General features: G+C 37.6%; 1 protein-coding gene across 3 annotated transcripts in view; it reads left to right on the top strand.

Annotated features, from left to right (window-relative positions):
• The window catches only part of YTHDC1 (YTH domain containing 1), a 41,185-nt gene that overhangs the window by 9,009 nt on the left and 10,110 nt on the right, over positions 1–22,066 (top strand). For 2 of the 3 annotated variants that reach the window (XM_021715539.1, XM_008064047.2), the window contains 9 exons: positions 6,151–6,252; positions 6,630–6,958; positions 7,079–7,502; positions 12,166–12,255; positions 12,723–12,776; positions 13,351–13,445; positions 16,650–16,758; positions 16,841–16,958; positions 20,499–20,583. In XM_021715539.1, coding sequence (XP_021571214.1) covers positions 6,151–6,252; positions 6,630–6,958; positions 7,079–7,502; positions 12,166–12,255; positions 12,723–12,776; positions 13,351–13,445; positions 16,650–16,758; positions 16,841–16,958; positions 20,499–20,583 — 1,406 coding nt within the window. The remainder of the gene's footprint in view (positions 1–6,150; positions 6,253–6,629; positions 6,959–7,078; positions 7,503–12,165; positions 12,256–12,722; positions 12,777–13,350; positions 13,446–16,649; positions 16,759–16,840; positions 16,959–20,498; positions 20,584–22,066) is intronic. The other variant, XM_021715540.1, reaches the window with a different exon arrangement.

Genomic DNA, 22,066 nt, shown 5'->3' with positions numbered 1-22,066 from the left:
GCGAGCCTTCAGTGGCTGTGAGCATGCCATGCACTCCAGCCTGAGTGACAGAGTGAGGCTCCAACTCCAAAAAAAAGTGTAATAATGTATACTGATAACAAAAGATGAATACAAGTCACATTGAACTTCTGGAGTTATGAGAGGTGCTCATAGTGGTTACCATCAGAGTTCAGACACTCTGATTATGGCTAACATCTCTTAAAATGTGTATGTATTTTTTTGGTACTTCGGTATACTATAAGCTCTAACATTGATGTTTTGAAACTAGTTTTTGGTTTTTAAAAATACACCATATATGTAATGAAATCCTTACAAAATTAAAGTATACGTGGTAGTTTTGAAGATATCCACCACATAGTCGACATTTCTCCCAGCACTAAGTGCAGTGTAAGTCCCCTCTCCTTGAACCTGGATAGGCTTTGGTGATTGCCTCTATGAATAAAATACTGTGGTAATGTTGCTGGGCTTCTGCAAGATCCTCTCTCTGTTGAGACAGACTTAGAGTCCTGGACCACTGTGTAAGAGATAGGCCTACCCTGAAGCTGCCATAGTGGGAAGTGACCACAGAGCGAGAAATGCCCCAGAAGCTCAGCTGCTTTGTGTCTTCCCAGCAGAGGTGTCAGCCAGATTTGTGAATGAACAAGCCTTCGGATGATTTCAGACCCAGCCACCGTTTGACTGCCACCACATGAGAAACCCTTGTTGGGCCCTAGAACCACAGTTTGGGTGATGTGCAACAGAAGATAATTATGTTCTGGAACAGATTTTATATGTCATATAGACTACTTATTAGCAAAAGGGTTGGGAAGGGCAGGGTGTATTAAAGTCTGATAGTGATAAGGAGACTTGCAGGTTGAAAAACTCATCGGGAGATTCAAATAACTGTCCTCCTTTTCCTTTCTCAAACACTGATCTTTTTATTCTCAGTGCCTTTTGTCAGAAGTGAAGAAACGAGTTCAGAAAGACTGGGATTTTCCTGAGCCAGTTCTTAAGCAATAATCTGGCCTTTTTTTTTTTTTTTTTTTTTTTACCTCCAGATCTCTTTCCCCTGTCTGCTATGTTTAAGTAAATTTATAAGTAGGTTCAGTGATTGCCAAGAGTAACATAAAATACATTTATATTAAGGATCAGCAAAACTTTTTGTCAGGGGCCAGATACACTTTGTAGGCTACTCAAATTCTCTGCCATCTATTCTTCTTTGCTTTTTTTTAAAAACACCTTAAAGGTGGGAAAAAAAATTCTCTTGAAGGCCATGGACCAAATTTTTCTTGCAAGTTTTAGTTTGACAATTTGTGATAAAATCACACAGTTAGCTTATTAATGTCATGGACCATAATAATAAAGATAAAAATATATACATCATCCGTTCACACCTGTAATCCCAGCACTTTGGGAGGCCGAGGTGCGTGGATCACTTGAGTCCAGGAGTTTGAGACCAGCCTGGGCAACTTGGTAAGACCCTGTCTCTTAAAAAAAAAAAAAAAATGTATACATCATCATCAAGTGAGGACGTTATAGTTGATCTTAAGTAAATAGTTAAGTAAATTTAAAATGTAATATTGGAAGTTTTCTGATGCACTAATTTGAAATTTATCTGCTAGTGCATATGATCTTTTAATACATTGCATTTATGTTATGTTCTTCATACTTTGTTAACTAGTGCTTTTAATATTCTCCATCTAATTCTAGATTTAGAAAGCCAGAACTTCAGACAGATATCTGTTCCTAGACAAGTGTATGTGATCTACTTGAACTTTTGAGTTTCTATTATCTACAGAGTAATGAGTGATAAAACATGCCTATTTCATCTGATATGTAGATATGGTATATGTGAAAGTGACAGAATGTTAAGTGATAAGGTGTTTTATCAAGTAAGCATTGGCTAATATTTGTTATCTTGAAAAAGTTTGTAGGTGCTTTGTAAAGCTGCAAACAGTATCTGAGTTTGAATTTGTTAGAAATTTTTGAAACAGTAATACCCTTTTTTTACAGGGAAACCATGATTTAGGCATGTCTTTGAAATTTAAATTAACCTCCTACATAATTCTTCTATAGTAAATTTAGCATGTATAAAGTGTGTAATTTCATGTAAATGTTTCCGTTTTTGTGGTAATAGCTCTAAGATCTAATGATTTTTATAAAAAGATTTGTATAGCACTATGTTTGCCTATTTCTTTCTTTCTTTTCTTTTTTTTTTTTTTAAATGAGTTGGAGTCTTACTCCATCACCCAGGCTAGATTGCAGTGGCACACTCACAGCCACCCCAGCGTTGACCTGCTGGGCTCTGGCGATCCTTCGTCTTCAGCCTTCCAAGTAGCCGGAACTACAGGCATGTGCTTCCATGCCTGGTTAATATTTTTTTTTTTTTATTGTAGAGACGAGGTCATACCATGTTGCCTAGGCTGGTTTTGAATCCCTGGGCTCAGGCAATCCGCTCACCTCAGTCTCCCTAATTGCTGGGATTAAAGGCTTGAACCACTGCATCTGGCCTATTTCATTGTAATAGTTTTACATTTTTTCGTTTTGTCTTCTAAGAATGTATTTGATTCTGTCAAGACCTGTTGGATCCACTTCTTTGCTGATTGGAAAGCCCTGACCCAGTAATCGTTAAACATCTGCAAAACTTGATTACCTCTTTCTTTCTTTTCTTTTTTTTTTTTGAGTTGGAGTCTCACTCTGTCGCCCAGACTGGAGTGCAGTGGCTGCTCCCGGCCACTGCAGCCTCAACCTGCTGGGCTCCGGTGATCCCTCCGCCTCAGTCTTCCAAGTAGCCGGAACTACAGGCATGCGCTACCACGCCTGGCTAATTTTTTGATTTATTGTAGAGATGAAGTCTCACCAAGCTGCCCAGGCAGGTCTCAAATCCGCAGGCTCAGGCAGTCCACTCACCTCAGCCTCCCAAAGGCGCGGGATTACAGGCTGAGCCACCGAGCCTGGCTGATTACTTCTTTCAAACTGTGTAATTTTTTTTTTTTTTTTTTAGTTGGAGTCTCAATCTGCTGCCCAGGCTGGAGTGCAGTGGCATGCTCACAGCCACCACAGCCTCGACCTGCCGGGCTCATGTGATCCTTCCACCTCAGCCTTCCAAGTAGCTGGAACTACAGGCACGTGCTACCATGTCCGGCTTATTTATTTATTTATTGTAGAGAGGAGGTCCCACCAAGTTGCCCAGGCTGGTCTTGAACCCCTGAGCTCAGGCAGTCCTCTCACCTTGGCCTCCCAAAGTGCTGGGATTATAGGCTTGAGTCACTGGGCCCTGCCTGTTTGTTTTGTTTTGTTTCGAGCTGGAGTCTCTGTCACCAAGGCTGGAATGCAGTGGCATGATTACAGCTACCACAGCCTCAATCTGCTGATACCAAGCGATCCATCTGCCTCAGCCTTCAAAGTAACTGAGACTACAGGCATACGCTACCATGCCAAGCTAATTTTTTTTTTTCTTTAATTGTAGAGGCGCAGTCTTGCCATGTTGCCTAGGGTCATCTTGAAATCCTGGGCTCAGGAAATTATTTTGCCTCAGCCTCCCAGAGTGCTGAGATTACAGGTGTGAGCCACCACACCCAGCTTAATTTGTATTTTTTTATTTTTTATTTATAACATAGTCTAAAAATGGTGTTCGCTACCTTTCAGATCTTGAGGGAATTTTATCTTTAGTGAAAATTTTACCTTTAATGAATCTAGGGAATGAGAGCTTTTTTTGGTTGACATCTTGATTTAAAATAACACTTTAAGAAATAAATAATAAAAGCTCACATATTTTTGTTCTAGAAAAATGGTAAAGTATACATCAGCATTAGTACCACCCAAAGTAATCAGTTCTTAGGTATTTCAAACATAGTAATTTTCAAATATCCTTCTTACAGACTGTATCTGTCTTTAAATGTGGAGGAAAATGTTACTTTTTTCATTTCCTGTGTAACCTTCCCTTTGTATCACCTGTGTGGTTGTAGTTCTCTTCAGTCACTGATTTCTTTCCCTCTTTGGGAAAATTTGAATCCCATCTAACCTGTATATAGACCCCAAATTAATTAAAACTTTGCTGTACTTTGAGTGGGCTTTGCTTTTTGACCTGAACCATAAATATATAATTGTTGTGTCTCATTAATTTTCATGAGCTTATACTTCTCTTTTGCCATACCTTAAATATGGAAATATCAATCTTTTTGATGCTGAATATTCAGTGTTCAAAACATTTACCTGTTAGCTGTAGTACATTATGGGAAAAAATCAGTTTAAAGTGATATTTGTGTGTGTGTATATATATATATATATATATATACACAAATAACACTTTATATATAGGTTTGACTTGTTTATATATATATATAGGTTTGACTTGTTTGTTGAGCACGGTGAAGGTGGGGAACAAAAATGAGTTTTATGTTTTCATGATCATTAAAATTGCCTTCTCTGAACAACTTACACATTTATAGTTTATACCAGCAGACTTTAAGCTTTTTTTACTGTGTAGCATATCAATCATTTTTTTCTCTTAACTTTTTATTTTGATAATTTCAGATAAGCAGAATAGCTACAAGAATAACATGAAGAATTTTCTTTTACTTTCCTACCGCATTCTGCAAATGTTACATTTTGTCACATTTTGGGGTGGGTGCAGTGATTAATGCCTATAATTCCAGCACTTTGGGAGACTGAGCTGGAAGATTGCTTGAGCCGACGAGTTCAAGACCAGCCTGGGCAACAGAGTGAGACCCTGTCTCTAAAAAAAATTTAAAAACAGGCTGGGTGTGGTGTTGTGTGCCTGTAGTCCCAGCTACTCTGGATGCCGATTCGAGAGGATCACCTAAGCCCAGGAGGGTTGTGGCTGTGATGAGCTGTGATTGTGTCATTGCAGTTCATCCTGGGTGACAATGAGACCTTACTCAAAAAAAAAAAAGAAAAACCAAAAAAATTTTATCACATTTTTTTCTCTCATCCTCTTTCTCAGTGTATAGATGTGGATATATATGCCCACATGTCACATTTTGAAGCATTTGTCAGTTGCCGACATGATGCATCTTTGCTCCTACATACTTAAGTATGTAGTTCCTAAAAATGAGGACTTTATTTTAAGTAACCATAGTGCAGTCAAAATCAGGAAAATAACATTGATATTCTAATTTGCAAACCTTATTCACATTTCACCAGTTTTCTCAGTTATGTCTCAGACTATATGCAGTTATCATGGCTCTTTAGTCTCCATTAATATGGTATAGTTCCCTAGTCTTTGTGTTTCATGACAGTGACTTGTTTGGATATCCTTTAATTTGAGTTTGATGTTTCCGCATGTATAGATTCAGCTTATACATTTGGCATAGGTATATCATGAAAGTGCCTTTTTCTTTGCTTCTCAGAGCATCATACCAGGAGGTCCATGATGTTGATTGTCTCATTACTGGTGATGTTAACTTTAGTTATCTGGTTAAGCTGGCCTCTGCCAGTTTTCCCCACTGTGAAGTTATTAGTTTTTCCTTTGTAATCTTGTGGAGAGTATACATTTTCAATAAATGTGTATTTACTAATTATGCATGCATATTTCTGTATTGTGTACATTTTAAAGCTATCACAAAAATTAGAAATTAAAGATTGAGATAAAAATACAGTAAATATGTACTCCTGTATATCTTTTCATACCACATGGAGTGTAGACTCTTGGCCTTATAGACCAGACTTCTGTACATATTTTTTACCTTATGTTATTTCAAAGTTTTTTTTTGTTTGTTTGTTTTTTCCCTGGAGTCAGGGTCTCTGTCACTCGCAGTAGCAGGGTCATGGCTCACTACAGCCTCAACTTCCTGGGGCTCAGGCGATTTTCCCCCTTCAGCTTCCCAAAGTGCTTGGATTACAGGTGCATGCCACCACACCCAGCTAATTTTTACTATTATATATATTTTTTGTAGAGTTGAAGTCTTGTTGTGTTGCCCAGGCTGATCTCAAACTCTTGGGCTGAAGCACTTCTCCCACCTCAGCCTCCCAGAGTATTGAGATTACAGGCACGAGCCATTGCACCCAGCCTGTTTTATAGTTATTAAGTTTGTGTCTTGATCCTGAAATAAAAGCTCCTTGGGGCTTATGGTGTCACATTTAGTAAGTACTCAAAAATAAATGCTTTAATGATACCGATTTTTCCCTAATTTTAAATTTTGTTTGCAGATGGAGAACTTAATGTTCTAGATGATATTTTGACTGAAGTACCAGAACAGGATGATGAACTGTATAATCCAGAAAGTGAACAAGATAAAAACGAGAAAAAGGGTATGTAAAAAAAAAAAAAAAAAATCTTTTTTAAAATAACAGTGTAAATAGAGGAGATTCAGTTTCTTAAGAAAATGACTGTGCTTTTGTACTTGTTTCTTGATGTAGTCAACACTAAAAGCATATAACAAATTGTGGTACCTGATACCATATGAATAAGAAACTTCTTAAATATATGAAACCTTTTAAGTATATAGATTTATTTCAATAGTTGAAGCTTTGTTTCCATTTAGATTAATTCTGGAGTAAAAGTATTTCAGAAATTTTAAAGAAATGATGCCTTTTTTCTCCTTCCTAATATGTGTTATCTGTTAATCTTTGGTGAAGTAAATGGTATACTACAAATACTTCTGTGTTTTTTAAATTGTATCTTAAAGGATCAAAAAGGAAAAGTGATCGAATGGAGTCTACTGACACCAAGAGACAGAAGCCTTCTGTTCATTCAAGACAATTGATTTCTAAGCCACTGAGCTCATCTGTTAGCAATAACAAAAGAATAGTTAGTACAAAAGGAAAGTCAGTCACAGAGTATAAAAATGAGGAATATCAAAGATCTGAAAGAAACAAGCGCATAGATGCTGATCGGAAAATTCGTCTATCAAGCAGTGCCTCCAGAGAACCTTATAAGAGCCAACCTGAAAAAACCTGTCTCCGGAAAAGGGATCCTGAAAGGAGGGCCAAATCCCCTACTCCAGATGGTTCTGAGGTAGTAAATATTATTGCAGCTATAAAACAGAAAGCAGTTCTTTTTGAGGCTTTAGAACTATTTATTCACCTGACCTTGTCTGTTATATGACTGCTGACTCCCTTTTTCTTTAAACATCAGAGAATTGGACTTGAAGTGGATAGACGTGCAAGCAGATCCAGCCAGTCTTCTAAGGAGGAAGTGAACTCTGAAGAATATGGCTCCGACCATGAGACTGGCAGCAGTGGTTCTTCTGATGAACAAGGCAACAACACTGAGAATGAGGAGGAAGGAGTGGAAGAAGATGTGGAGGAAGATGAAGAGGTAGAAGAAGATCCAGAGGAGGATGAAGAGGTGGATGAAGATGGAGAAGAGGAGGAGGAGGAAGAGGAAGAGGAGGAAGAGGAAGAGGAAGAGGAGGAAGAAGAATATGAGCAGGATGAGAGAGACCAGAAAGAGGAGGGAAATGATTATGACACTCGAAGCGAGGCCAGTGACTCTGGTTCTGAGTCCGTTTCCTTCACAGATGGGTCTGTCAGATCTGGTTCGGGCACAGATGGATCAGGTACTACTTTTTATAAAAAGTTGGTCTTTAAAAAAAAACACCTTAGTTGTGTTTTTGAAAATGCTTAAATTGTAAAGTTTTTGAGGTGATGGGGGATATTCTTAGGATTTTCTTGTGTTGTTTTTAAATTATATACTGTTGAGTGCTAAAACTACATTTCAGTAATCGTGAATAAGTACTTATTTTAGTAAAGGTATTTCGCAGCTATACATTGATTGTGTTGTAAATTAACACAAGTCTATTTCTCTATAAAGAAGTGCATTTCACATTTTAATGTTACAAGTTCTTAAATTTCCATACCAGTCAACAGTTTACTTCAACATTGATGTGCTTGGAAGTATATTCACATGAAACCTGTCCACTGAACTTTACAGTATTTCCAGAGTAAAATGTCCCTAGATTTTTGCTGTGGCAACAGACTCAAACCAAATAATTATTTTTTCTTTTTTTCTTGAAAACACAGTTTTCTTCTAATTCTATATCTGTGAATTGACTAGCTGACACAGGGTTTACAGAGGGCCTGCGGTGAAGAGGTGTAAGATGGAAGAGTGCAAATAACATTTTTGTGGAAACATTAGGTTAAGAGCCATTTGGGGTCATTTCTTCAATACTGCATGTCTTCCCTTTATCACCATGTGATTGATCCATGAGACAAAAATGTATGACTATGAGGTATTTGCAGTCACTAGGTCTAGGGGACCCTTTCTTGAGGGGAAATTCAGAGGGTACAGCAAGAAAAGATTAGGGTACTTAAAGACTGTGTGATGATTATAGCCTTATGGCTGTCTTTTGGAATGATGTTACCAGATCTGCTACATAAGCAAAATGTACTAAACATTAGATTGCAAGTGAATTCCTGTTTTTGAAATGTATATGCTTTTATCATTATATAATTTTATCATTTATTAGCACATTGTTAGTAGTAGCAGAGATGATAGAGCAGATGGCCATTTATTTTCTTTTTCTTTTTCATTTTTTGAGTTGGAGTCTCACTCCTTTGCCCAGGCTGGAGTGGAGTGGCACGCTCATGGCCATCCCAGCATCAACCCGCTGGGCTCTGGTGATCTTCCATCTTAGCTTTCCAAGTAGCTGGAACTACAGGCACACGCTACCATGTCATTTATTTTCTAGTGACTGAAGTGCTTTCAATCTTTGGTTCATTGGAATTCTAGGTTTGGGAGTTAAGATAGGTTTCTGAAGGGGAAAAAAAGAGTTAAACTGAGTAGATGAATATGAATTGTTGAATGTGATATAAAAACTTGTGGAAGCTTTAATTCTGTGCTCCCATCATACTTTTCCAAACTGATGAGCTGTATCTGAGTTATGATAATGAATAGTGAACAAAAATGGCATTGGCAATATGCATTGAATGTTCATTTATTATTTTTTTTTGAGTCAGAGTCTCACTCTGTTGCCCAGGCTGGAATGCAGTGGCATTCTCATGGCCACTGCATCCTCAACCTGCTGGACTCAGGCAATCTTTCCACCTCAGCCTTCCGAGTAGCATGAACTACAGGCACGCGCTACCATGCCCAGCTAATTTTGTTATTTATTGTGGAGATGATATCTCACCAAGTTGCCCAGGCTGGTCTTGAACCCCTGAGCTCAGGCAATCCTCTCGTCTTTGCCTCCCAAAGTGCTGGGATTACAGGCTTGAGCCACTGCGCTGCACCTGAACGTTCGTTCATTATGGAGAATGTATGAAACCTCCATAGAAGAAAGAACATAGAAGGAATCTTCTTTTTGGTATCGATGTTATGAACAATAGTTCTTAGACTTTAATGTTTGTGGTGGTTAAATCAAACATTGACTTATTTAAGTGAGTAAGACCTGAAATAATCTGCATTTTTAACAGGCTCCTAGATTATGTCAGTACTGTAGCAAGATATTTGATGATACTTCATTTTTGTGTAGAAGACATTTCAAATTGAAGAGCGACCTCTAGGTTTTGTTTTTTGTTTTTGTTTTTGAGTAGGAGTCCCACTCTGTCGCCCAGGCTGGAGTGCAGTGGTACGCTCATGGCCACTGCAGCATCGACCTCCTGGGCTTAGGCTATCCTTCCACTTTAGTCTTCCAAGTGGCTGGAACTACAGGCATGCACCACCACGCCCGGCTATTTTTTTATTTATTGTAGAGATGAGGTCTTGCCAAGTTGACCAGGCTGGTCTTGAACTCGTGGACTCAGGCAATCCTCTCACCTTGGCCCCCCAAAGTGCTGGGATTATAGGCTGAGCCGCTGCGCCTGACTGTATTGTAGCCTATATTTTATAGTAAATCTTGATGTCAAAACTCTATTAATATAAGAAGTTTATTGTTTTAAGAGAGATACCAGCTATTCTTATTTTCCTTATTAAAGGGAAATCCCTAATGTGGAACATGCTTTAGGTACTATACTTAGTATGCAGGAAATAATTTTTTCATACAGCAGTTTCTATTTATAATGTGTGAAAGTAAAATGGAGTGGTTTTGGAACTCGTCTATTAGGAAATGTCAGTTTTTAAATACAAGGGATCATAGTATTGTAGGTTTAGCATATAAAAACAGTTGGACAAGATCTTCTGCTTCTATTATTTTTCTTGTGCTATCTCAGTGAGAGATCTTTTTTTAGTACTTTGGACATAAAATGCTCTTTTTTTTTTTAACAGTCCTCGGTTTTGATTAATTTACATTGCTTGGATTCCTGAAAGGAAATATCCATAGAGGAAAAATTAAATGAAACATGTCAGAACTTGTGAAAGAAATAATGAAAAACAAAAACCTGAAACTAGTTAGAATCCTCTTTTAAGAATAGTAGTAAAACATCTTTCCATTTGCTCAATAAGATTAGATCTCAGGATTTATTCTCTCAAGCCTGAGGACTTGCCTTTGGTTCTAGGTTCTGCTACCTATGAGCTGTGGGACCTGATCAGGTTGCCTCTAACCACCCCTCTAAGCTGAGGTTTCTTTATCTGTAAATGAAAAGATCTCATGAGCTTGTTCTGAGGATGAAGGGAGATAATTTAAAGTTCTTTAAATAGTTAGCTGAAGCTGGGCTTGGTGGCTCAGCCTGTAATCCCACGCCTTTGGGAGGCTGAGGTGAGTGGATTGCCTGAGCCCGCGGGTTCGAGACTCGCCCAGGCAACTTGGCAAGACCCCATCTCTACAATAAGTCAAAAACTAGCCGGGCGTGGTAGTGCGCACCTGTAGTTCCAGCTACTTGGAAAGCTGAGGCGGAAGGATCGCCAGAGCCCAGCAGGTCGAGGCTGCAGTGGACGGGAGCGGTCACTGCACTCCAGTCTGGGCGATAGAGTGAGACTCCAACTCAAAAAAAATAGTTAGCTGACATTATATGGTAGGATATTGCATACTTGATTATTGATTTTTTTTTTCTCTCCAGCTTTCCATTGTTTTTATAAAAATAGATACATGTTTTTTTCCTTTCATATTTCCTGTTAATTACTTGAAGAGTAAAAGGGAGTTTATCATGGTTAATTAAAACAGTAATAAACTGACAGGAGAGCCTAATTCTATTTTTTAGTCTTCATATATATATGCTTATAAAATTCTGTATTAAGCTTGGAATGGTGTTTTTTTTGTTTGTTTGTTTTTTGAGTTAGAGTCTCACTCTGTTGCCCAGATTGGAGTGCAGTAGCATTCTCACAACCACCACAGCCTCGTCCTGCTGGGCTCAGGCAATCCTTCCACCTCGGCCTTCCAAATAACTGGAACTACAGGCACATGCCACCAGACCCAGCTAATTTTTTTATTTATTGTAGAGATGAGGTCTCACCAAGTTGCCCAGGCTTGTCTTGAACCCACAGGTATAGGCAGTCAATCCTCTCACCTTGGCCTCCCAAAGTGCTGGGATTATAGGCGTAAGCTATCATGCACAGCCTTGGAATGGTTCTTATAAGACAGATAATCCAAATCTTTTCTCTATACTAAAGATTGCCAGTCTTCTTATAGAAATACACAGACTATTCTTAAGATTCTAGGGATAAATTTTAAATTCAACTTAAAAATAAAAGCGGTAACCCAGGGAGGAAATGTTAAGAAGAATGGAATTGAAGACACCAAATCAAGCAGTGGCAACCAGAAAAGAATCACGTTTTTATTGTGTGTGTGTGAGAGAGAGAGAGAGAAAAAAATATATATATATATGTAAAAAATATATATATATATTTTTTTTTTCTTCCCTCCAATTGAAAAGCTTTGGGGTTTGGGGCTTACATCTTAAAATAGTATCAAAGTTGGAATTGTGATGAAGAATAGTAAAATACAATAGAACCAAAAATAAGGGCCTAGTACTTTGCTACCTAGTGCATAGAAAGGTCACAGTATAGAAAGAAAAATTGTTTTTGTGTGTGTAGATTTTTCCCTCTTCTTGGAAAACTGAATTCAAGGCCACCTTTATATAGAGAGCATTAAGTACAGTATCTGAATTTTTAGTTACTGCTGTGTGTTTTTATTTGAAATTGAGAGAAACAAGATGTCCTTAGTTTTTGAAGAGTATCTTTAATGTAGAACACCTTCTGAGGAAATGGAGGGCTCAGGAAAGAGATAAGTATAGACTAATATAAGGGCCATACAAAAACTAGGCACATAATGACACAATCTTATTTGATTATTTGTATTAGTTTTTATATTGTGATATTTTAAAAACTCTTGTTTGGATTCTTTTTAGATGAGAAAAAGAAGGAAAGAAAGAGGGCTAGAGGCATATCTCCAATTGTTTTTGATAGAAGTGGAAGCTCTGCATCAGAGTCATATGCAGGTATTCTCATCTTTCTTTTATTTGTGATCGAATTAGACTGATTCTAATGTAATCTGCTTTAGAAAGTGTGTGGAAGCTGTAGTTTAGTGTGAGCTTGTTAATGTTCATTAGTATGATGTTTGGCATGTTCAGTGTAATAATTCTAGAGGAAACTTAAGCTTTTTCTTATTTTAATCCTATTCTGTTACTGCTTAAGTGGAATTTTCACTTTTTTTTCTTGGAAGATGATGATTCAGTGACTAGTTTTCTGAGTGGGAAACTGTTCAAATACATATTTTTTTAAAAAAAATTCAAACAACCCAAAAAGCAAAACACTCGTACACATTGAGAAGTATTTTTTTGTGTGTGTGGGTGCGCCAGGAAGAATAATTTGTCTTGAATGAGAATTTTATGTGACAAGACTGTAGAAATTTTGTCTTATCTCTATTAAAGCTCAATCTGAACAAATGTACTTTGGCTAAATACAGGTTCAGAAAAGAAGCATGAGAAATTATCATCTTCCGTTCGTGCTGTCCGAAAAGGTATCATTTAAATTTGAAATTGTTTTCATTGCATGCTGCATAAAGTCATTATTTTGCCTTATTGGTTCTCCATTAATAGTTGGTTTTAATGTAGTGATGTTCTGATATATTACATTAAGGAAAACACTAATAATGTGATCTTACATAGAATGCTTCGTGTCTACTTCTTGTCGCCTGTCTTGTAGAGCAGTACCAAACATTTCAGGATATTTTAGTTTTGGGACAAAATGGGGTGGGAGTGTATGTGTATGTATATATTTAGCAGCATAATGGTCTGTTTTCACTCTTGAAGTGAGTCTGAGTAAAAATCTCTAAAACTTGCCATTTTCATACTTAAATATGAATTTGATATATCGGAACATCACTAGATTAGGTTGACCTTCTTGCAAAATGCTGGTTGTTTTTTAGCTTTGTTTTATTACATGTTGTGGCTTAACTTTCCAGGTTGAATTGGGTGATCATTGAGTTTTAAAAATTTAACTGGGTTGTGGAGGGCTAATTTCAGTTAGTACAGTTTACACCCCTTTGTGTGATAATGGTCTGTGGCTAATCAATTTGAATTTCTGTTTTTCAGATCAAACCAGTAAACTCAAATATGTCCTTCAGGATGCAAGATTTTTCCTCATAAAGAGTAACAACCATGAGAATGTGTCTCTTGCCAAAGCTAAGGTATTAGCATCAGTTTTGTTGACATTTTAAAATGAGAACATTGGACTTGAGTTACTTTAGGTAGCATTAGGTACTGTGATTTTCATAAAGCTTTAAGGATTCACAGCCCAGTTGCCACTAAAGAGCTGGTTTTTGGTCAGGTAGGCAACTTAGTTTTGTTTGTTTGTTTCTTAAAGATGATTTTAGAAGTCAGAGTAGTCAATGTTGAAGACTCTATACCAGAGGTGCCAAAAATGTATGCAAATTTTAAGAGATGTTGTTTATGTATTACTTTTAGTTCGCCATAATCAGAAATGTCTGGATATAGATTGTAATCACTTTGAGCGCCTCTTATAATTGAAGTCAAACATGGCTTGTATTCTTCTATTTTTATTGTTATATATTGAGTATTACAATTTTTATACAGTTTTTTCCTTTCTTAAAATGTGTATACATTTTTTAGCACCCTCTATTTTATTCTGTAAAAGTTCTGTTTCTGTTGATTTTTGTTTCTGCACTTATTCGTTGCTAATTTATTGTGCTAATACTTAGTTTCTTTAGTTAACCAATTTCTGTTTTATGTTGATACTTGTTTTACATCTTGAGATTTTTTTTGAAAAGAAATTATTCCTTTGTGGAGAGTTTCTTCTATTTATAATTAAGATCAGTTTAGAAGAAAAGGGAAGAATTGACTTAAGGGCCCAATTCAGACTTTACAAAAAAGATATGCCCAGTTGCTGAAGGATGCTGTATGATACTAATTTTCGTGTGTGTGTGTGTTGAAGTCTCACTCTGTTGCTCAGGCTGGAGTGCAGTGGCACGCTCATGGACACCGCAGCCTCAAGCCTCGACCTGTTGGGCTCCAGCGATCCATCCCCCTAGCCTTCCAAGCAGCCAGAACTAAAGACACGTGCTACCCTGCCCGGCCAATTTTTTTTTTTTTTTATTGTAGAGACGAGGTCTTTCCAAATTGCCCAGGCTGGTTTCAAACCTGCAGACTCAGGCAATCCACTTGCCTTGGCCTCCCAGAGTGCTGGGATTACAGGCTGAGCCAGAGCCTGGCCAATACTAATTTTCTTGTAGTTTTTTTGGCTACAAAAACACATTTGTTATGTTATACCTGCTATTATAGTTTGCTATTTTTGGTTTAAATTGAGTAACATTTCAACTGATTTTCAGAAGGTTAAAACTAAAAGTTAAACATTTTTCTAGAAATGGTTCTGTCGATACTAATATTCTATATTTCTACCATAAAACTTTATAAACAAGCCGGGCTTGGTGGCTCAGCCTGTAATCCCGTGCTTTGGGAGGCTGAGGTGAGCAGATTGCCTGCGCCCGCGGGTTCAAGACGCGTCTGGGCAACTTGGCGAGACCTCATCTCTACAATAAATCAAAAATTAGCCGGGCGTGGTAGCGCACTCCTGTAGTTCCAGCTACTTGGAAGGCTGAGGTGGAAGGATCGCCGGAGCCCAGCAGGTCGAGACTACGGTGGCCAGGAGTGGCCACTACACTCCAGTCTGGGCGACAGTGAGACTCCAACTCAAAAAAAAACCAAAAAACTTTATAAACAGAAGGAGACAATACACCAAATAGCCTTATTCTGTTCTTCAGCTGAAGTGGATTTTGGTAGAAGTACAGTTGGGTGTCCTTATACACTGGCTCCATATCATTCAACTCAGCTAACCATGAATTGAAATATTGGGGGGGGGGATACAAACTTTAAAAAACAGAATATAACAATTATTTACATAGCATTTATATTGTATTAGCTCTTCTTTTTCTTTTATTTAGTGTGTGTGTTTTTTTTTTTGTTTTTTATTTGGAGTCTCACTCTGTCGCCTAGACTGGAGTGCAGTGGCCGCTCCTGGCCGCTGCAGCCTCAACCTGCTGGCCTCCGGCGATCCTTTCACCTCAGCCTTCCAAGTAGTCGGAATTGCAGGCATGCGCTACCACGCCCGGCTGATTTTTTGATTTATTGTAGAGATGAGGTCTTGCTGCCCAGGCGGGTTTCGAACCCGCGGGCTCAGGCAATCCACTCACCTCAGCCTCCCAAAGGCGCGGGATTACAGACTGAGCCACCAAGCTCAGCTGTGTTTTTTTTTTTTGTTTTTTTTTTTTTGAGTTGGAGTCTCACTCTGTCACCCAGGCTGGAGGGCAGTGACACGCTCCCGGCCACCTCAGCCTCGACCTGCTGGGCTCCAGCAATCCTTCTGCCTCAGCCTTTCAAGTAGCTGGAACTACAGGCGCGCGCTACCATGCCCGGCTAATTTTTGATTTATTGTAGAGATGAGGTCTCGCCAAGTTGCCCAGGCGCGTCTTGAACCTGCGGGTGCAGGCAATCTGCTCACCTCATCCTCCCAAAGCACGGATTACAGGCTGAGCCACTGAACCCGGCTTGTATTAGCTCTTCCAGAGATTTAAAGTATGTAGGAGAATGTGCATAGGTTAAATGCAAATACTTTGCCCTTTTATATCAGGGACTTGAGCATCTGTGGATTTTGGAAAACTGCTTCCAGGGAGACCAGGGGCAACTGTAAGCACTTAGTGTGAATAAGATGTAGTTTGTATGAGGTGATTGGTGTGAACTGAATCAGAGTTTCTGCCTTACCCTATCACTTCATTTCTCTTTATCTTGTATGAGTGAAGAATTGGCTAAAATTAAAATGATTCAGAAATTAATATATATGTTCCAGCTCTAGGTAAAACTTGTTCATTTTTGCATATAAATGGGAACTTAAATAGAAAAACTTCCTTAAAAAATGAACTTAAATATAAAAATGCTAGAATCTTAACAAATTACTCACTTGTGGATTTACTAACCAATAATTTCATTATTTGATTAAGCACAGTTTTTTAGGAAGACAAATGTGTGCATTACAGATTACTGTCAAACAGCATGCATTTACTACAGTAAATGGTTGTGATATTAAAATAATTGTAGGAACTGGGTTTTATTATATAAAATTCTAGCCCGTGAGGTTTGAAACCCCCTCATATATTTACAAGTTGCATTAATAATTTCATAAAATTAATAATTTTCTCCATATTTTTCCTGAGATTTTTATAAATTATTACATTATTTTAATAGCTGGTGAATAATAGTTATTATAGTTAAGTTTAAAACACACCAAAATCTGTAGCTTGTCTTTTTGCAAATATAACTGGAAACATGCAAGATTTGTAGTTAATTTTAATTTATGGTCTTTATGTGTTTTTTTGCGGTAGGGTGTATGGTCCACACTCCCTGTAAATGAGAAGAAATTAAATGTTGCATTCAGATCTGCAAGGAGCGTTATCTTAATATTTTCTGTCAGAGAGAGTGGAAAATTTCAAGGTAAGAAGAAAAACAATTTGGACATATAAAAACATTGGTTACATTAGCATCCACAAATTATGCTGTGATATGATTCTCCCAGGGTTTGCAAGACTTTCTTCAGAATCACATCATGGAGGCTCGCCTATACACTGGGTGCTTCCAGCAGGAATGAGTGCTAAAATGCTGGGCGGTGTCTTTAAAATTGACTGGATTTGCAGGTAAATTGTACGTTTGAGCATAAATAATTGCCCTTGTTTTGAATGGTCTACTAGTTGAAAATAAATCTGTTGAATTCAAAGCATTATATGCTTACCCTGTCTTATTCACTGCCTTTGTAATCTAATATAGGATGCAAAGGTTTATTTAGTCAAGAGAGTTTTATGTATTTCATTTGTTCTGGGTGTTAGTAAATATAGCAGTAAGTGATGACACTTGGCTTGGAATGTTGTTTGGTGTATCTATATAATTGTAGCGATTTAGCATTTCATTTAGTTACTGTTGAATGGAAAAATGTTCTTTAACTTGGCTGACAATTTGGACTAATTTAATTGTGAATAATTAACGTTTTTAAAGGAGGGTTAGTAAATCGTGTTTAATTGGCACTATAATCTTTTCAAACTGTGTTTAGATTTAACTATGTTTATATAACCATGTTTATAGTTTCATAGATACAACTATGTTTATTTTGAATGCTGAGTTAATATCGCTGGTTTTAGGTCCTTACCAAATCACTGTACATAAAAAGCTTAACTAAGTGAATTTTGCATGTCATGCACACATCTTACTTGTTAAAACTGATTTTAGTTAAAAAATTATCTGAAAGGATATCGTTACTTCATGAGTTATACGTTGGCTTAGAGTGCTAGATTTTGATGAGCACAAAGTGATTGGTTAAGAATAGAGAAAAAATGAGACTGGGCGCCGTGGCTCATGCCTGTAATCTCAGCACTTTGGGAGGCCGAGGTGAGAGTATTGCCTGAGCCCGCGCTTTCGAGACTGGCCTGGACAACTTGGCGAGGCCTCATTCTACAATAAATCAAAAAATTAGCTGGACCTGGTGGCACATGCCTGTAGTTCCAGCTACTTGGGAGGCTGAGGCGGAAGTATTGCCTGAGCCCAGCAGGTCAGGGCTGCGGTGGCCGAGAGCATGCCACTGCCCTCCAGCCTGGATGACAGAGTAAGACTCCAACTCCAAAGAAATAAAAAAAGAATATGGAAAGAGTGCTAATTACATTCAGGAAACCAAACCACCACAAGGAACAACATGGAAACAAACATTGGGGAGGGTGTATGGATAAGCATGGGTGGATAGGTAGTCAGTCACCTTTTTTTAATGAGGTGGATGGTTAGCAAAAGAAGAACAAAAGGCTAAGATGAATAGTAGTGATTGATTGAATGAATGTGAGCCAGCCTAATCTTTTATTGTAGTATAAAGATATGGGCAGTAATATACTGGAACTAGCGAGTCATGTTTTCTGCATAATGACATGTCCATCAACAGAGAAACTTGGATATCACTGTAGGTCCTCTAAGATTATAATACCATATTTTTACTTTACCTTTTCTGTGTTTAGACACACAATTACTTTTCATTGTGTTACAGTTGCCTACAGTATTCAGTACAATAACATACTGTGCAGGTTTGTAGACTAGGATCAGCAATAGGTTATACCATATAGCCTAGGTGTATAGTAGACTATACCAGTTAGATTTGTGTGGGTATATACTCGGTAATGTTCACACAACAAAATAACCTAACGACACCTTTCTCAGAACATATCCCATCATTAAGTGACTTGTAACTGTATTAGGTTGTTACTCAAGTAGCAAAAAGCTATATGCAGAAGAAAATATCCCATTGTACTTTCTATGGGAAAAATTGGAAGCCATCTAAATTCTCTAAGTAGAAAATTGGTTAAGTAAATTATGGCTTGTCTCAAAAATAATTGTTTATGGAAAATATCGCCGGGCTTGGTGGCTCAGCCTGGAATCTCGCGCCTTTGGGAGGCTGAGGTCAGTGGATTGCCTCAGTCCGTGGGTTCGAGACCCGCCTGGGCAGGCGAGACCTTATCTCTACAATAAATCAAAAAATTAGCCAGGCGTAGTAGTGCTCGCCTGTAGTTCCAGCTACTTGGAAGACTGAGGTGGAAGGATCGCCGGAGCCCAGCAGGTCGAGGCTGCGGTGGCCGGGAGTGGCCACTGCACTCCAGTCTGGGTGACAGAGTGAGACTCCAACTCAAAAAAAACTCAAAACAAACAAACAAAAAAGAAAATATGTAGTTGTTCATGGAAAGATATAACAAATGAAAAGATATATTTTATTGTATCGGAATACAGTGTTATTGTGGTGAGACTGTTGGTGATATCCCACCTCACTTTGTTGTCCCCATAGTTTTAAAATATGAGGTTGTAATTTGTTAGAAATCAAAATGATAATTAAATTATTATTAAAATTAAGGTTTGAAAATGGTGACGGTTGAAAACAAGGTATTGATTATTTTTTAGCAGAGAAAAACACATTTGTGTCTATTTTTCTTATTTTGTATGTGTGCTATTGTGAAGGCCAAAGGAAACATTTGTGTCATTGTAAAATATTTGGAGATGTTGCTGTCTTGGGAACAGGAGAGAGATTAATTGCCCACTTTTGATAGGTAGCAGCAAATTTTGTTTTGAATGTTACTTGCTCTATTAACTTTTATTTTCATATTACAGATAAATTAGTTTTTAATTTTAGAGGATGAATTTAAGTTTTTATGTGGTTATTCTTTCTTCGTATTCCTCTTCATTGTTTTACTAACTTTTATTAACTTGTTTGAAATGCGTTTAGCAACAAAAGAGTAAAGAAAGACCCAAAATAGTCTATCCTGCCAACATAAGGGATAAAATTTTGAGCAGTTAAATGCTTCAATTGTTTCAAAGTAAGTTTTAGGTTTACCTAGAAAAACCTGGGCTCTGGCGATCCTTCTGCCTCAGCCTTCCAAGTAGCTGGAACTACAGGCGCGCGCTACCACCCCCAGCTAATTTTTTGATTTATTGTAGAGATGAGGTCTCGCCAAGTTGCACAGGCAGGTCTCGAACCTGCGGGCTCAGGCAATCCACTCACCTCAGCCTCCCAAAGCGCGGGATTACAGTCTTGAGCCACTGAGCCCGCTAGAAATACTATTTTTAAATAAAAATTTATAATTTTTATATTTGTAATATTCACAAGTTCTGTTCAAGAGTCATTTTATGATATTTTACAGTTCTGGAAGGCATCAGATATTTATTGCATTAATATTTCCTTAGATAAATCATTTGAACTCTCTGAATTTAAGTTTTCGGTATAAAATAAGAGTTAGTTGTGTTTGACTCTAAGAATTAAGTGTGTTTTCGTTTTTGTGTTTGATTTTTTAAATTAAGCAACCTCAGCCTGTATACAACAATTATGAAGTAGAAGATGAAGATACTCAGACTGAGAGAAGTTAAGAGAGAGCTTACTTTTAAGCCCCCAGCTGCCTTGGTTCTGAAATCCATGCTCTTCAGCATTGCATTATTTAGCTTTTTTTCCTTTTTTCTTTTTTTTTCTTTATTTTTTAGAAAACCATGGAGAATGTGGAAAGAGCTCTCTCTGTAGAGAAAGCTCTACCATTGTAAGTGATTTTTAAAGTTATAGTCACATTTAACTCAAAATTTTTAACATAAAAATTTACTGCTGGAAGTAGTATATAGTCTTTAAAGGATTCTTCAAATGAATGTAATTGATACAACTTTGTGTTCAGGCGTGAATTACCCTTCACCAAGTCGGCTCATCTCACCAATCCTTGGAATGAACATAAGCCAGTAAAGATTGGACGCGATGGACAGGTTTGTGGTTTTAATTGATTCTTTAGAAAAACATGCATTTAATCAACTCTTTTAGAAATCTTTATTGAAGGACATTTTTAAACCATGTCTGAAAAAATTTAGATCGAGGTTTAAGAGAAAATATTCTTGTTTAGAGTTTATAATACTAAGACTGATTTATAAGACATTCATTAATGTTGAAATATAAGTAGCTTTATATGGTGCTTTTATTCAATATAATTGAATAGAAGTTTTATCTATTTATTTTTATCTATTTATTTATTTTTTTGAGTTTAAGTCTCACTCTGTCGTCCAGGCTGGAGTGCAGTGGTATGCTCATGGCCACCAAAGCCTCGACCTGCTGGGTTCAGGTGTTCCTTCCGCCTCAGCCTTCCAAGTAGCTGGAACCCCAGGCAGGCGCCACGATACCTGGCTAATTTTTTGATTTATTGTAGAGCCAAGGTCTCGCCAAGTTGCCCAGGTCAGTCTTGAGCCTGTGGGCTCAGGCAATCCTCTCACCTCAGCCTCCCAAAGTCCTGGAATTGTAAGCATGAGCCACTGTGCCTGGCTGGCCTGGTTTTAAATGATATATTGCTATATTATCACTGTTTGTATAATATATTCTAGAGCTGCCACTTAACATATTTGTGGAAATTTTATTTTATTTTAAAGATGTAGTGTACAATTCAGGATTAGGTATTCAAGTGGTCATCACACAGTGGTGGTCATCACACAGGCAAATTTTGGATCTCCCCATGGTCCCTACCTGCCTGGTTTGAGATCAGGTACTCTCATAGATGTTTTGGTGCCCACCCTCCACCCCCGCTGGGAGTATCCCACTACTTCCAGTCCCTTTCTTATAGTATTGTGGTAAATGTTCAGGGTCCACTTTGTGTGAGAACATATGGTGCTCAGTTCTTTATGTCTGTGATAGATCACTGAGTATTATAGACTCTAAGTCTATCCAAGTTGAGCATATTTGTAGAAGTTTTCTGAGTAGTAAGTAGCCATCTGAAAATATTAAGTATATATACTCAGGTTGTGAAATCTGCAAATGGAATTGAAAGTATGTAGTAACTTAAGCCAAAACCTCTTAGACCCTCATAGTTCCCACCCCATAATTCTGAACCAGAAGTAATATATTTTTATTGCTCATAAGTAAAATTATTGGTACTATAATTGAAAATAAGACTTAATTTTAAAACGGCTGTAGGTTGGTCTACTTTTTTAGTAATCTGATGTATGTCAGTGCATTTAGCAGTTAATTATCAAGGTTTTTGACACACATACTAATATGTATTTTTCCTGCGCTGCATTAAGATGGATGACCATCCTAATATTTTTATTTTTTGCACAAAGAAATGTTCCTTTGTTCACAGAGGATTGTTGTCACAGAATGTTAAGTAACTGCATTTGTGTGTTTAACTTTGGAGATTCTACACTTTGAGTTTCTACCCTCTATATGAATATACACAGCACTTTTGAGGGGTTTTATTATTTTAGA

This window comes from Carlito syrichta, unplaced genomic scaffold, assembly GCF_000164805.1.
Source record: "Carlito syrichta isolate Samal-C Ts95f unplaced genomic scaffold, Tarsius_syrichta-2.0.1 Scaffold307184, whole genome shotgun sequence".
NCBI lineage: Eukaryota > Metazoa > Chordata > Mammalia > Primates > Tarsiidae > Carlito > Carlito syrichta.
This window is presented reverse-complemented; position numbering and strand designations above follow the sequence as displayed.